This window comes from Procambarus clarkii, chromosome 10, assembly GCF_040958095.1.
Source record: "Procambarus clarkii isolate CNS0578487 chromosome 10, FALCON_Pclarkii_2.0, whole genome shotgun sequence".
NCBI lineage: Eukaryota > Metazoa > Arthropoda > Malacostraca > Decapoda > Cambaridae > Procambarus > Procambarus clarkii.
Window position 1 is genome coordinate 40,336,069 of NC_091159.1, and position 18,101 is coordinate 40,354,169.

The 18,101-nt window shown below is 46.6% G+C and overlaps 1 protein-coding gene across 1 annotated transcript in view; it reads left to right on the top strand.

Moving 5' to 3' along the window:
• The window catches only part of LOC138363324 (thyrotropin-releasing hormone receptor-like), a gene marked incomplete in the record, with an annotated part of 81,658 nt that extends 64,594 nt beyond the window's left edge, over positions 1-17,064 (top strand). Inside the window, 2 exon segments of the mRNA XM_069322345.1 lie at positions 10,661-10,775; positions 15,441-17,064. Of these exon segments, the coding sequence (XP_069178446.1) occupies positions 10,661-10,775; positions 15,441-15,684 (359 nt within the window).
• Between the last annotated feature and the right edge of the window lie 1,037 nt (positions 17,065-18,101).

An 18,101-nucleotide genomic window follows, 5' to 3' on the forward strand; every position in this document is an offset into this window, starting at 1 on the left:
TGATTTCTTTAACATTTTTTAGTTACTATTAAAAGTTATTCAATACTTTCAATTCCGTGACTGTGTCCTTAATTAGAAGTACATTTGTAAGTGACATAAGTGCAATTATTATTTTTATTCAATAAAGAGCTAATAAAAGCAAATACACAGATTAATATAACTCATTTTATTTGTTATGTGTTTTATTGTTGCTGGTTTACAACACATGAAATTGTTATTACTTTGCTTTACTTTTGGTAAGAATATTTGGAGCTCTATATAGAGTTGTTTGGCACTCTCAGTTGGGTTGTTGGGGGCTCTCTATGGCGATGTTGGGGTCCTCTATGTGATTGTTGGGGCTCTATGGGGCTGTTGGGCTCTCTACTTGATTGTTGGGGCTCTATGGGGCTGTTGGGCTCTCTACTTGATTGTTGGGGCTCTATGGGGCTGTTGGGCTCTCTACTTGATTGTTGGGGCTCTATGGGGCTGTTGGGCTCTCTACTTGATTGTTGGGGCTCTATGGGGCTGTTGGGCTCTCTACTTGATTGTTGGGGCTCTATGGGGCTGTTGGGCTCTCTACTTGATTATTGGGGCTCTATGGGGCTGTTGGGCTCTCTACTAGATTACTGGGGCTCTATGGGGCTGTTGGGCTCTCTACTTGATTGTTGGGGCTCTATGGGGCTGTTGGGCTCTCTACTTGATTGTTGGGGCTCTATGGGGCTGCTGGCCTCTCTACTTGATTGTTGGGGCTCTATGGGGCTGTTGGGCTCTCTACTTGATTGTTGGAGTTCTATGAGGCTGTTGGGCTCTCTACTTGATTGTTGGGGCTCTATGGGGCTGTTGGGCTCTCTATAGTGTTGTTAAGGATTCTCTATTGGGTTGTTGTGGTTCTCTATAGAGTTTTTTTTTAGATAGAGAAAGAGATAAGAACATTGGAGATCTCTATGGGTTGGTGGGGTTTCTATGGGGGGTTGTTCTCTCTACGTGGTGTTTGTGGGTATAGAGATGGGTAAGAACACTGGGGAGCTGTATGGGGTTGTCTGGGGTAGAGAGGAGGCAGCATCAAAGAGCTTACCTCTGGCGGTGCAGGGGCAAGTGAGGTTGACCTTACACTTTGATGTAAAGCACTCTTGGCGTGGGGGTTGGGGGGGGGGGGTTGAGGGGGTTGAGGGGGGGGGGTAAGGGTTAGGGTGGGGGGTTGAGGGGGTTGGGGTTGAGGTGGGGTGGGGGTTGGGGTTGAGGTGGGGTGGGGGTTGGGGTGAGGGGTGGGATGGGGATTGGGGGTTTAGGGGGATGAGGTGGTTGGGGGGTTGTGGGGGTTGGGGTTGAGGTGGGGTTGGGGTTGGGGTAAGGGTTAGGGTGGGGGTGTATGCAGGGGGAGGGGGAGCAGTACCCAAGTACAACACTTAAAAAATACACAAACTGTAGCGCGAATGTTCGCTAATTCCCATTAAACTCATATTACGTCGGCCAGTTTTACGAGGCCTCCGCGCCCAGGCCGACGGTAAGTGTCGTTTTAAACTAATTTTGCAATCCAAAAGGTTGGTTGTGCACTCTGATGTGGACACTTCTTGATATCAATTCCCTTTGTTTGTCAGCCACAGAAGCATTACACTGGATTTGATTTTCCCTGTTTGAGCTTTATCTTTCCCTTTTTCTCTCCAGCTTAGTTGTCAGTCAATGACGCACCAATATCAGCGCCGGACGCGGACATAAAGTTTGTTTGTTTATTACGGAGGTGAATACATTTCTGGACCTTGTGTGTTGCTTGTCGTGACCTGTGTGTGCTCACCGAGATGTGCTTACAGGGTCGAGCCTCTGCTCTTAAGCCCCGCCTTTGGTACTAACAGTAGTTCAATCCAATGGTTCTTATCACTTGTTGTTACCATAAATTGTTGGTCAAATGGGAATGGCAAATTCCTTATCGAGGCTGTTCCACTCATCTGCGATTCTTAAACTAAAGAACTTTTTTCTAATATCTCTGTGAATCACCTGTTTCAAGTGGCCAGTTATGTCCCCTCCTTGTTCTACCGTTCATCACTCTGAACATTGTTGCGTCCCTAGTTACCTGATCAATTCCCGATCTAATCTTGTATGTCGTTACCATGTCTACCTTATTTTGTCTGTGGTCTAGTGCGAGAGTGTTCACACACTGGTCAGCTCGGGTCGTGGTGGCGACGGTGCTCGGTCTCTGTGGTCCTCTGGTGAGGTCTACTCCCAACACTTTGTCTTTTGTGGAACTGAGAGGTTGCTCGGGTCGGGTCATGCTCTCACCCCCCCCCCCCCCCCCCCCGTCCTTTACACACCACCCTCCCCCGTCACACACAAAATTGACACATTCTCGCAAACCAAAAACATACGTGTTAAAAACACACAAATTCACTCAACCGCGCTTCAACACATGCACACACACACACACACACACACACACACACACACACACACACACACGCCAGTCTTAGAGTATGCCGCCTCATCATGGAGTCCCCATCTGAAGAAGCATATAATGAAACTGGAAAAGGTTCAGAGGTTTGCAACGAGACTCGTCCCAGAGCTACGAGGGATGGGGTATGAGGAGCGCCTGAGGGAACTGTGCCTTACGACACTAGAAAGAAGAAGGGAGAGGGGGGACATGATAGGAACGTATAAAATACTCAGAGGGATTGACAGAGTGGACATAGACGAAATGTTCACACGGAATAGTGACAGAACGAGGGGACATGGATGGAAGCTTGAAACTCAGATGAGTCACAGAGATGTTAGGAAGTTTTCTTTTAGCGTGAGAGTAGTGGGGAAATGGAATGCACTTCAGGAACAGGTTGTGGAAGCAAATACTATTCATAATTTTAAAACCAGGTATGATAGGGAAATGGGACAGGAGTCATTGCTGTAAACAACCGATGCTCGAAAGGCGGGATCCAAGAGTCAATGCTCGATCCTGCAGACACAACTAGGTGAGTACAACTAGGTGAGTACACACACACACACACGATAGATTGTGATGCCTTTGCAACAAAATTTGAACATTGCAGAAGTGGCTTGAAATATTGCTGCTAGAACTGAACTCAGCCAAATGCAGATTTATGAGAATTAGAAGAGGAGGGCGAAGACCTGTGCAGCAGTATAGGATGAAGGGAAGACAGATTCTTCAGTCAGAAAAGGAGAAAGCCCCCAAGGAGTGGACATAACAGCATACGTGACCCCAGACGCCCACATTAGCAGCATAACAACAGCAGCATATGGCATATTGGTCAACATCCGTGTATCCTTCTGAAACTTGGATAAAGAATAATATATAGAGAACATACCTTCGCTGTATATAGAGCTTCCGGGCTCTATATACAACCATGGTGAGACCCACACTTGAATATGCAGCACCAGCATGGAATCCTCAACTGGAAAAAGACACAGAGAAACTAGAAAAGGTCCATACACACGCACACAAAGTCAAAATATATTCAGGAACTTAAATAAGGAGGCTTTTAGATTACTGCAAGAGAGTGAGGGCAGTTTTAATGTATGCCGCCCCATCGTGAAGTCCCCATCTTAAAAAAAAACACATAAATAAGATCGCAAAGCTGCAGACGTTTGCTCAAAAACTCGTCCCAGAAATGGTAGGGGTGAGGCATGAAGAGAGACTGAAGGAACTATACCTGATGACGCTAGAAAAGAGGACAGAGAGATGTGACATGATACAGACGTATAAAATACTTAAGGGGATTGACAGAGTGGGAAAAAATGAAATGTTCACAATGAACATCAATGGAACAAGAGCTTATAGGTGGAAGCTTAAGACTCAAATGTGTCATATATAAACGTTCAATTTTTTTTTCAGCGTAAGAATAATGGGAAAATTGAGTAAACTAAAGGAGCAGATTGTAGAGGCAAAATTCATTCATAACTTTAATAGAAGGTATGATAGGGAAATAGGTTAGGGGTCATTGTATTAGACGTCCGGAGGCTAGAAAAGCGGGGTCCAAGAGCTAGGCTCGATCCTGCAGGTACAAACAGATAAGTGCAAATTAGTGAGTCCAACTCCCATCCACCTACACATACACCCACATAGACAACACGCACCGACACCCATAACACACACGCACACACACCCACCGACACACCCACACACACACACACACACACACACACACACACACACACACACACACACACACACACACACACACACACACACACGCACACACACACACACACACACCCACACCCCACACCCCCACACCCACACACCCACCCCCACACCCACACACACACACCCACACACACCCACACACACACCCACACACACCTACACACACCCCAGGCCAGATCCGAGCAGCTCGCGGCACCAGCACAGGACGGGAGACAAATGAGTCTTTCATGTTGATGCTGCCAGCAGTCTGCAACACAGCAAGCACGCAACACAGCAAGATTGCACTGCCAGGCTCAAGGACTAAGACTCACAACAGGTTCTATATAGCGCCCTCTGGACTCACCAAAATGACATTTTTCAAAATGGTTGAAAAATAATTACTTTTCCCTCGAATTCCTCACATAAATTGTATTTTTGGGGGGGAATTCAGCCGAGAAAAACGCTCCATGTTTTCATTTCATAGTTAAAGGGACAAAAAACATCCATTTTGATCGGTAGATGAGAATCGTCATTAGCGTCACCATCACACCATCATCCCCACCACCATCACCATCATTGTCACCACCATCACTGTCACCACAATCACCTCCATGACCACCATCATAATCATCATCATCATCATCACAATACGATGATGATGATTCATCATCATCATCATGATGATGAATACCCATCCTCACTATCACCTTCACCACCATTACCATAGGAGCACTATCCCCACCACAGCCTGCACCTGACCACCACCACCATCAAGGTGGTGCTCCAGTACACTGAACAAGGCAGTGTTCAGTGTTACTGAACATGAACAGTGTTCAGTGTACTGAACATGAACAGTGTTCAGCCCCTCTGGGGGAACACTTCCCAACTTGCGTCGTCTGGAGGTCAACAGTCTGTTCTAAACATCTGGTATCAGGTCTCCATTGTCGAATAACTCCCAGGCACCTATTTACTGCTAGGTGTACAGGTTCACCAGGGGCAGGAACGTCAAGCCACCATTCTTACAACACACATCTAAGACATTAGCCAGTGTGATACCCGTCTCAGACCCACATATTAGAGCTGGGTAGGTGTTATGTGACTACATACGAAACCTGTTTATCTTTACGGTTTAGTTTGGGTTTATTAATGAGTCTTGAAGAGTCACGAGCGCCTCTCTCATCAACTTGTTTCAGAATTTGTCTCAAGGTACCAGTAGGAAGTACACATGGATGACCTCTGACCCCAGTAAACAGGACACATGGATGACCTCTGACCCCAGTAAACAGTACACATGGATGACCTCTGACCCCAGTAAACAGTACACATGGATGACCTCTGACCCCAGTAAACAGTACACATGGATGACCCCTGACCTCAGTAAACAGTACACATGGATGCCCCCTGACCCCAGTAAACAGGACACATAGATGATCTCTGACACCAATAAACAGCACACAGGGATGACTTCTGACCTCAATAAACAGTACACATGGATGACCTCTGACCCCAGTAAACAGTTCACATGGATGGCCTCTGACCCCAATAAACAGCACACATGGATGACCTCTGACCCCAATAAACAGTACACATGGATGACTTCTGATCTCAATAAACAGTACACATGGATGACCTCTGACCCCAGTAAACAGGACACATGGATGACCTCTGACCCCAGTAAACAGGACACATGGATGACTGACCCCAGTAAACAGTACACATGGATGACCCCTGACCCCAGTAAACAGTACACATGGATGCCCTCTGACCCCAGTAAACAGGACACATAGATGATCTCTGACTTCAATAAACAGCACACAGGGATGACTTCTGACCTCAATAAACAGTACACATGGATGACCTCTGACCCCAATAAACAGTACACATGGATGACCTCTGACCCCAGTAAACAGGACACAGGGATGACCTCTGACCCCAGTAAACAGGACACAGGGATGACCTCTGACCCCAGTAAACAGGACACATGGATGACTGACCCCAGTAAACAGTACGCATGGATGACCTCTGACCCCAGTAAACAGGACACATGGATGACCTCTGACCCCAGTAAACAGTACACATGGATGACCTCTGACCCCAATAAACAGTACACATGGATGAATTCTGACCCCAATAAACAGTACACATGGATGACCTCTGACCCCAGTAAACAGGACACATAGATGACCTCTGACCCCAGTAAACAGGACACATGGATGACCTCTCACCCCAGTAAACAGTACACATGGATGACCTCTGACCCCAGTAAACAGTACACATGGATGACTGACCACAGTAAACAGTACACATGGATGACTGACCCCAGTAAACAGTACATATGGATGCCCTCTGACCCCAGTAAACAGTACATATGGATGCCCTCTGACCCCAGTAAACAGGACACATAGATGACCTCTGACCCCAATAAACAGTACAAATGGATGACTTCTGACCCAGTAAACAGTACACATGGATGACCTCTGACCCTAGTAAACAGTACATATGGATGACCTTTGACCCCAGTAAACAGTACACATGGATGACCTCTGACCCTAGCAAACAATACATATGGATGCCCTCTGACCCCAGTAAACAGTACACACGGATGACCTCTGACCCTAGCAAACAGTACATATGGATGCCCTCTGACCCCAGTAAACAGTACACATGGATGACCTCTGACCCCAATAAACAGTACACATGGATGCCCCCTGACGCCAATAAACAGTACAAATGGATGACTTCTGACCCCAGTAAACAGTACACATGGATGACCTCTGACCCTAGTAAACAGTACATATGGATGACCTTTGACCCCAGTAAACAGGACACATAGATGACCTCTGACCCTAATAAACAGTACACATGGATGCCCCCTGACCCCAATAAACAGTACAAATGGATGACTTCTGACCCCAGTAAACAGTACACATGGATGACCTCTGACCCTAGCAAACAGTACATATGGATGACCTCTGACCCCAGTAAACAGTACACATGGATGACCTCTGACCCCAATAAACAGTACACATGGATGACCTCTGACCCCAGTAAACAGGACACATACATGACCTCTGACCCCAGTAAACAGGACACATGGATGACCTCTCACCCCAGTAAACAGTACACATGGATGACCTCTGACCCCAGTAAACAGTACACATGGATGACTGACAGTACAGTAGGAAGTGATGTGGTGGAGGCTGACTCCATTCACAGTTTCAAATGTAGGTATGATAGAGCCCAGTAGGCTCAGGAATCTGTACACCAGTTGATTGACGGTTGAGAGGCGGGACCAAAGAGCCAGAGCTCAACCCCCGCAAGCCCAATTAGGTGAGTACAATTAGGTGAGTACTGACCACAGTAAACAGTACACATGGATGACTGACCCCAGTAAACAGTACATATGGATGCCCTCTGACCCCAGTAAACAGTACATATGGATGCCCTCTGACCCCAGTAAACAGGACACATAGATGACCTCTGACCCCAATAAACAGTACAAATGGATGACTTCTGACCCCAGTAAACAGTACACATGTATGACCTCTGACCCTAGTAAACAGTACATATGGATGACCTTTGACCCCAGTAAACAGTACACATGGATGACCTCTGACCCTAGCAAACAATACATATGGATGCCCTCTGACCCCAGTAAACAGTACACACGGATGACCTCTGACCCTAGCAAACAGTACATATGGATGCCCTCTGACCCCAGTAAACAGTACACATGGATGCCCCCTGACCCCAATAAACAGTACAAATGGATGACTTCTGACCCCAGTAAACAGTACACATGGATGACTTCTGACCCTAGTAAACAGTACATATGGATGACCTTTGACCCCAGTAAACAGGACACATAGATGACCTCTGACCCCAATAAACAGTACACATGGATGCCCCCTGACCCCAATAAACAGTACAAATGGGTGACTTCTGACCCCAGTAAACAGTACACATGGATGACCTCTGACCCTAGCAAACAGTACATATGGATGACCTCTGACCCCAGTAAACAGTACACATGGATGACCTCTGACCCCAATAAACAGTACACATGGATGCCCTCTGACCCCAATAAACAGTACACATGGATGACCTCTGACCCCAGTAAACAATACACATGAATGACCTCTGACCCCAATAAATAGTACACATGGATGCCCTCTGACCCCAGTAAACAGTACACATGGATGCCCTCTGACCCCAGTAAACAGTACACATGGATGCCCTCTGACCCCAATAAACAGTACACATGGATGACCTTTGACCCCAATAAACAGTACACATGGATGACCTCTGACCCCAATAAACAGTACACATGGATGCCCTTTGACCCCAATAAACAGTACACATGGATGCCCTCTGACCCCAATAAACAGTACACATGGATGACCTCTGACCCCAATAAACAGAACACATGGATGACCTTTGACCCCAATAAACATAAATCATGAGGAATAATCTCAACCCTCACGGCTGACCTCTCCGGAAACTGCCAAATTGCCAAATAGACCAATTTTCTTCCCATTGCACAAAAACCATTGACAATCAGCCAGGGCCAAGGCTCAAGAGGGTGCCATACCACGTCCAGCCAGCCAGCCTGCTGTTCTCAGCAGTAAGGTCCATATTCCCAGACACTCATTGGGTCAGCTTTTAAAAGCTTGTTTTCTATGTCCTCTAAACCGTTGGCAGCTTCATCAGAGTGAAAGGTTCCTATTTTAACTTCTTGGCGGAGACATAAAAAACTTTGGAGCCATTTTGGAGCCGCTTCACCATGCTGCCAGGCGATCCTGAGGCGTTCCTTTCTGGCTAATAGGTCAGTAGCACATCTCAGATGGCACACCTGCTCTCTGATAGGTCAGTAGCACATCTCAGATGGCACACCTGTTCTCTGATAGGTCGGTAGCACATCTCAGATGGCACACCTGCTCTCTGATAGGTCAGTAACACATCTAAGATAGTACAGTTGCCCCGTAATAGGTTAGCATTTACGAAACATGTACATCTTTCCTTAATTATGGCGGCTTTTTTTTCCTTTCGAAATCCGTTTACGAGTTTTGAAACTTCAGAACCTAAGGTTATTTTTGTTAAAAAAAAAACTCGTAACGCTTCGAAGCTCATAACTATTAAAAAATACCATGGTCAAGAAAAGATGTAAAGGTTTCTAACTGGAGTCACAAATTCTTCAATAAAGTCTAGCCTTTCGAGATAATTTTATTTAGCAGATTTATCAGAAGCACCAAAGGATAACATCTGGAGCGTAGGGTAGAGGAGAGGGCCATGTAGTGGGCCTACATATTGGCTGGGTGGCACAGGGCCAGCGGGCCACAGGTGGGGCCACGGCGGGCCTCAGGTGGGCCACAGGTGGGGCCACGGCGGGCCTCAGGTGGGCCACAGGTGGGGCCACGGTGGGCCTCAGGTGGGCCACAGGTGGGGCCACGGCGGGCCTCAGGTGGGCCACAGGTGGGCCACAGAGGGAGCCACTCGGAGCTACAGGGCCATACCGGAAATGCCAATGCGAGTCTTCCAAAATATTGCGAGAGAATTCTCCATTCATTAACACTGAATGACACTTTCTCACCTGTCAATCATCACTCACCTGTCAATCATCACTCACCTGTCAGTCATCACTCACCTGTCAGTCATCAACAACGTCAATATATTTGCTGTATTCTCGGGTAGTTTCTGGTCACCTGTCTAAAAGCGGCAGGATTGGGTCCTCCTGTCTATTGGAATTAAGCCCGCCAGGCGCCTTGTTGATGGTGTGGGTGTTAATCTGAGACAGGTATTGTGACAGGAGGGACGGGTGAGGCTTTGTACCGTCCAGTGAAAATATAATTGTTATTGAGGTGAGGGTCAGACAGAGTAAGACAGGTTGAGGCTGAAAGTGAGACAGAGGGTGAGACAGCATGAGACAGAGAGTGAGATAATGAGTGACAGTGAGACAGGGGAGTTAGACATAGGGCGAGACAGAGGGACAAAGGAAAAAGTGATCAAGGGAGAGATAAAACTGACAGAAAAGTGGCAAAGGAATAGACAGAAACAGATTGAGAGACAAAACTATGTAAGAATGTCTGTCTGTTCGAGGCTGGAGCCCAGATGGTTGCAGTTAGTGACAGGAGAGAAGGGGGGGTGTGAGAAGACTCCCATGCCCCCCCCTAAAGTAGGATTGTCTCCTATTGCAAAATCAAAGAAATCCTAATATGACTACGGGCTCACCATAGCCCGTGCTACTTGGAACTTTTGGTTCCGAGTTGCTGAATCTAAAACAACAAATCCTATGTAAATGAAACGTGGGTTAGATTATCCGTAGAGTTATTTACAACTTATTTCTCTGCTGTTATCGACAAGAGAACCCCTAGTATAACTGTATCTCTCTAACGAGTGCCACAGAATAATGTTACCTCCCTAGTATTCTATTATAGCACTGTCTCACTGCTATAATAGCACTGAGACACTATATAGTGTCTCAGTGCTATAGTATATAATAGCACTATATAGCACTTAGCCTCAGTAACTGTAGTATAACACTGTTTTTCCCCTCAGTACTGTCGTATCCGAGCAAGAACCCAAGGAGCATCTTGTCTACCAGAACCCAATACTCCATCACCAAGATGCTGCTTCTCATCTCCACTGTCTTCATCATACTTAATCTCCCCAGGTGAGGTGTGTCGTGAGTGTCATGTGTAGTGGCATGTGTAGTGTCACGTGTGTGTCATGTGTGTGTCATGTGTGGTATTATGTTCTAGATCATCGGGGGCCTGGTAGCCTGGTGGATAGCGCGCAGGACTCGTAATTCTGTGGCGCGGGTTCGATTCCCGCACGAGGCAGAAACAAATGGGTAAAGTTTCTTTCACCCTGAATGCCCCTGTTACCTAGCAGTAAATAGGTACCTGGGAGTTAGTCAGCAGTCACGGGCTGCTTCCTGGGGGTGGAGGCCTGGTCGAGGACCGGGCCGCGGGGACACTAAAGCCCCGAAATCATCTCAAGATAACCTCAAGATCTCAACATCTCAAGAATCGACGAGGCTTCTTTTGATTAGTCTCGAACAACTTAGAGGGTACAAATGTTAGCGTCGACAGTCTGTAGTTCAGTCGTTCCTAACTTCATTCTTTCTTGTAAGATGGTACCACGTGTCAGACTTTCCAAATGTCAGGAGGTTGAACCGTTTCTAGCGAGTAGTTGAAGGCTGTAACTTAAAATCTTCCTGGAAGTTTCGAACATTTCCTTATCATTCTTTGTGTAGCTTCCTGCTCTGTTGTGTAGCATAATTACCTCTTTATTTGTTGGCATCGTTTTCCTCTTGTGCTATACAGTAGACCAGGCTGGTCCTTGGTCTGGTCTGCTATGTCATTCTCTTGGTCTTACTCTCCTGCTCTGCCAATGGCTGTGTGTTCGTTCGACCAGGCTGGTCCTTGGTCTGGTCTGCTATGTCATTCTCATGGTCTTACTCTCCTGCTCTGCCAATGGCTGTGTGATCGTTCGACCAGGCTGGTCCTTGGTCTGGTCTGCTATGTCATTCTCATGGTCTTACTCTCCTGCTCTGCCAATGGCTGTGTGTTCGTTGTTATCCTTTTTGGTTTTGTTGTTCTGTGTCGTCCTGTGTCATGTGTTGTCTTGTGGTATGTGTCGTCTTGTGCCACGTGTCATGTTGTGTCATGTATTGTGCTTTGTCATGGATGTTGTGTGTCATCATGTGTGGCGTACTGTGTCATATATTGTGCTGTCATGTGTCGTCTTGTCCCACGTGTTGTTTCATGTGTCAGGAATCCTCCAAGTTTTGAATATTTCGAGTTCCATCGAATCATGTGTCATGCTGTGCCATATGTTGCATGTGTCGTGCTGTGCCATATGTTGCATGTGTCATGCTGTGCCATATGTTGCATGTGTCATGCTGTGCCATATGTTGCATGTGTCATGCTGTGCCATATGTTGCATGTGTAATGCTGTGCCATATGTTGCATGTGTCATGCTGTGCCATATGTTGCATGTGTCATGCTGTGCCATATGTTGCATGTGTCATGCTTTCCCATATGTTGCATGTGTCATGCTGTCCCATATGTTGCATGTGTCATGCTGTCCCATATGTTGCATGTGTCATGCTGTCCCATATGTTGCATGTGTCATGCTGTGCCATATGTTGCATGTGTCATGCTTTCCCATATGTTGCATGTGTCATGCTGTGCCATATGCCGCATATGCTACACGTGCTCTACAAGCTTAGCTGCGTGTCGTGATTTATGTGGTGCCTCGCATAGCATATCACATTCTGACAAAGAAACACCCCCCAACGTCAAAATACGATGCAGTATAAACCCCAGCAGCTAGCTAATAAACCTAACTGTCCCATCTTCTGTCCCTGGGATACCCCGGGATAGGGTTAACGTTCTGGCAATGTAAAACACCAATTTCTTGACGTTGTGACAACTGGAGAGACCGAGCTGCACCTTAACCTAACTCTTTCTTGTCCCCTATGACCACTTCCACCTCTCCCACCTGATACCCATTCCGTCTATCCCATGCCTGTCCCCCCGTCACATAGATCAAGCTGTAGGAGAGGGACAGACACACCGTGACACGTCTGAAGCTTCCGGTATACACTGATAAACATTTCACAATTTTCATAGCTTTTAAATTCTTAATATTAAAATTGTAATATTAATGTTAAGGTCGATTATAACCGGTGATCGGAGCGAGAGTTTGCTGTCAAATGATTCTTACATGATTCCTGGCGCAGTAATTAATTCCTCTCTCCTCACTGACTCTCCCCCCAGGACCCCAGTATTACACTGCCTCTCACCCCAGGACCCCAGTATTACACTGCCTCTCACCCCAGGACCCCAGTATTACACTGCCTCTCACCCCAGGACCCCAGTATTACACTGCCTCTCACCCCAGGACCCCAGTATTACATTGCCTCTCACCCCAGGACCCCAGTATTACACTGCCTCTCACCCCAGGACCCCAGTATTACATTGCCTCTCACCCCAGGACCCCAGTATTACATTGCCTCTCACCCCAGGACCCCAGTATAACACTGCCTCTCACCCAGGACCCCAGTATTACACTGCCTCTCACCCCAGGACCCCAGTATTACACTGCCTCTCACCCCAGGACCCCAGTATTGCACTGCCTCTCACCCCAGGACCCCAGTATTACACTGCCTCTCACCCCAGGACCCCAGTATTACACTGCCTCTCACCCCAGGACCCCCAGTATAACACTGCCTCTCACCCCAGGACCCCAGTATTACACTGCCTCTCACCCCAGGACCCCAGTATTGCACTGCCTCTCACCCCAGGACCCCAGTATTACACTGCCTCTCACCCCAGGACCCCAGTATTACACTGCCTCTCACCCAGGACCCCAGTATAACACTGCCTCTCACCCCAGGACCCCAATATTACACTGCCTCTCACCCCAGGACCCCAGTATTACACTGCCTCTCACCCCAGGACCCCAGTATTGCACTGCCTCTCACCCCAGGACCCCAGTATTGCACTGCCTCTCACCCCAGGACCCCAGTATTACACTGCCTCTCACCCCAGGACCCCAGTATTACACTGCCTCTCACCCCAGGACCCCAGTATTGCACTGCCTCTCACCCCAGGACCCCAGTATTACACTGCCTCTCACCCAGGACCCCAGTATAACACTGCCTCTCACCCCAGGACCCCAGTATTACACTGCCTCTCACCCCAGGACCCCAGTATTGCACTGCCTCTCACCCCAGGACCCCAGTATAACACTGCTTCTCACCCCAGGACCCCAGTATTACACTGCCTCTCACCCCAGGACCCCAGTATTACACTGCCTCTCACCCCAGGACCCCAGTATAACACTGCCTCTCATCCCAGGACCCCAGTATTACACTGCCTCTCACCCTGGACCCCAGTATTACTCTGCCTCTCCCCCAGCACACACCAAAGTACCATACTCAGCAACCTATCACTACCCACTGACACTGAATAGGAAAATTCAGTGTAAATGACTCGCTGGAATTACTCACCGACACCATAAAAACTTATCATGAAATTTTTAAGCTGATTTTCGCTGGCTGGCGGGAATTAATTTGTCTCAATTACTTCCGCCAAATTTCCACCTAAGCTGAACAGATATAAATTTGGTGACATTTTAAGTGTGGGATCTGGCTGTGGCGCTCAGCTTGAAGCTTGAGTGTTGCTCTCACAAGCTTGGGTCAGGCGCGTAGCTGCGCGTAGCTGGGCGTAGCTGCGCGTAGCTGCGCGTAGCTGCGCGTAGCTGCGCTCTTGGGCATGTTGCTGCAGCTTATTGTCAATTGTTTTCCGGTACTTAGGACTAATGCGCATGTTGTTAATTGTTATAGCAATGTTTGAACATTAATGTTTATTTTCATTTTGTTTTTCTTGTTATGATCATCGCTTGGCAGTCATATATATATATATATATATATATATATATATATATATATATATATATATATATATATATATATATAGAGCAGTCACAGGATGAGAGATACGCTCGTGGTGTCCCGTCTTCCCAGTACTCTTTGTTTTATAACGTTTTGAAACTACTGACGGTCTTGGCCTCCACCACCACCACCTTCTCACTTAACTTGTTCCAACCATTTACCACTCTGTTTGCGAAAGAAAACTTGATAATAGATTTCGATAATAGATTTCGATAATAGATTTCGATAATAGATTTCGGCACCTTTGTGTACTTAGCTCGAATCTGTGTCCTCTTTTTCTTGAAGTTACTGGTTTCAGGAATTCCTCTTTGTCAATTTGGTCAATTCCTGTTAGTATTTTGTAAGTGCTGATCATATCACCTATTTTGTTCAATCTTATAGTTTTGGCATGTTTAACGCTTAAAGTCAATCCTCGTAACTCTGGTTTCTCAGTTCTGGAAGCCATTTTAAAGCATGCTGTTGTACCTTTTCCAGTTTATGTGCTTCTTGAGATTTGGGCGCCATACAACTGCTGCATATTCTAGTTTTGGTCTCACGAAAGTAATGAACAGTTTAATTAGCATTTCACCATCCATATCATTAAAAGTGTGTGTGTATATGTGTGTGTGTGTGTGTGTGTGTGTGTGTGTGTGTGTGTGTGTGTGTGTGTGTGTGTATGTATGTGTGTGTGTGTGTGTGTGTGTGTGTATGTGTGTGTGTGTGTGTGTGTGTGTGTGTGTGTGTGTGTATGTATGTGTGTGTGTGTGTGTGTGTGTGTGTGTGTGTGTGTGTGTGTGTGTGTGTGTGTGTGTGTGTGTGGTGTGTGTGTGTGTGTGTATGTGTGTGTGTTATATATATATATTATAAAGGAGAGGGTGGTGTTGTCTCCCCCAGCCACGTGATCCGAGTGCACGCCTTCATCAGCAGCCTGTGGGGCGAGGACCACGACAGCGACGAGGTCACCATGTGGAACCTCCAGCAGCTCTTCATGCAGCTCCAGTACACGCACTTCAGCATCAACTTCGTCTTCTACTCCACCTGCGGAGCCACCTTCAGGAAGTGCCTCTTCCAGCTCCTGCCCATGAGGCTCCGGACCTGCTGTTGCCGCCGGAGTACCAACTCACAGAGGTATCAGTGAGTACCATTGAGGTACCAGGGAACCAGAGCGGGGGTCACCCCATGGGAGGGGTGGTTCAGGACCAGTCTTCACCTCTGGTAGTTATCTCAAGAAGGCTAATTGCCAGCGGAACCAGGTGATGTGACACATGTCTTAGACGGACCAGTTAGGGAGACGTCTATCAGAGCTTCTGGTGGATAAGAACACACATTACTAGTGTTACTAGTGAATCGATCCCCGCTTAGACATTTTGAACTTTTTGTGCTCTGATGGATAAGTTCCAGCGAACTGGGTCCCTGGCGGGGTGTCCCGGTTAAAAAGTAGCTCTGGCCGTGGTTCCAGTACTTGGGAACTGTGCAGACGACGAGACACAACAACTTGGCTGAAGATATCATCACCAAACCACTCACCTGATTTCTGAACCATTATCCTAATGGTTCTGAACCAATATCAATTCGTGTGTGATGGGTAACAATAGTTACCTATCTACTGTGGTAACCAACAAGTGATAACAGCGCGTCAGAATTTTTATTTTAGGAAATATCAAATGGTCAGGTTCTAGTTTTTTGGAGATGTCAATTTGGGGTGCCAGTGGTTAATGCTCTTAATTAATTAACACACCTCCTCTTAATTAATTAATTGGGGTGCCAGTGGTTAATAAAGGTGGCACTTTTTGGTGTCCTTTTTAAGATATCAGTTGAACGTTCTCCCTGACTGAGCCACTTATGCAGGCAGATGTGTAAGAGGACGGGATCTTTGTTGTGATGTCACTGCTCGAGGACAGGTGTAAGTGTTGACAGTTACAAACGAAATTAAAAACAGATCCGTCTAAAGTGGATGGTCCCTCCTTCGCCTCGAGGATCAGTGACAGACAAGTGACAGAGAAGTCACAATGTATCGACAGAGACATCAAGCGTAAACCAACTCGGGCCTACAGTAGACGGGTGTTCGGGTGTCGTGTGTTAGACAGCTGCTCGGAAAGGAGACAAGGGGACCAAAATATCCGACGGTTGTTTCGTCCATAACTCAAAACTTGTAACATAAAAATCAGTCAACTTTTGGATGAGTTTTGCATAGCCACTTGGAAATATGTCTGATGTCTTCCTGATAACACGGTTCGTGTCTTTGATAAGAAGCTCATGTCTTGAGCCACATTTCAAAGACACTTGTGTATGTCTAGAGCTTTGTACAGTACAGTCTTATGTTACTTTGTGAAATTCAAGATGTCTTCGAGAATTAATTTTTATACAGAAACTGAAAAGTCAGAAATAAAAATGTTTAATATTGCGAAGAATATGAATATTTTTCGTGAACTGTTGCAGGTAATAGAGATGGGGTTAAAGATGTGAGGAAGACGTTGCAGGAGAGTGTGCAGTGTCAAGATGCACATTAAGGGTTGTGTGTGTTGAGGTCAAGTTTTGTGGCAGGGGCCCCTAGTGTGTGAGGGGGACACAGTTTGTTGCAAGGTCAAAGAGTGACACCTCTCTCTCTCTCTCTCTCTCTCTCTCTCTCTCTCTCTCTCTCTCTCTCTCTCTCTCTCTCTCTCTCTCTCTCTCTCTCTCTCTCTCTCTCTCTGTCTCTCTCTCTCTCTCTCTCGATCTGAAAATTAATAGGGACTTATTTCAATAAACACAAAGATCTTCCATGTAAATCTTTCCCACGTGCGCTATTTATATCATTTTCTTAGCTTGTCTATTTATCTATATTTCTATTTATCTGTCTGTAATTTATCTTGTATTTATACCTTTACTAATTTGACACTCAGTGCTAAAACATTGGCCCTTTGCGTGTTGGACCGTGACTCTTAAAGACAGTTAACATACACCTTCACTCAGCTCGAGTAGCAGTAAGGAGTAGTGATACTCGCGGGTTTTACTTTGAGTTCATATTTCCTTGACATGAATTGTAAGCATTTTATAATCTTTGGGAATTCAAATTTACAGTGAAGTAACGTCCATTCTTCCACCTCTCTATCTCTGGTTACTCCATTGATAAATAATCGCGCAGGTCAGTGTTCAATCCCCGACCTTCCAGGTGGTTGGGGACCATTCCGTCCCCTCCGTCCCACCCCAGATCCTTATCTTGAACCCTTCTAAGTGCTATATAGTCGTAAATGGTTTGGCGCTTTCTCTTGATAGTTGCAATCACAAACATGACATTCGGGTTCTGAAGGCACCATGGAGACCCAGACCCAGGCGTCGACTATAGCATCAGAGGGTAATCAACCCTGGTAGTGGTGTTCAGTGAGGCTGGGACCCACAGTGCTCTTCACCCAGGGAACACCCCAGGGAACACCCCAGGGAACACCCCAGGGAACACCCCAGGGAATACCACCTTGCTACCTGTTGTTGTTGTTAAAGATTTGCTACCTGGAACAAAAAGTCCCAAGCAGCACGGGTTATGGTGAGCCCATCTTCCTTGCTACCTTAGTTTACCTC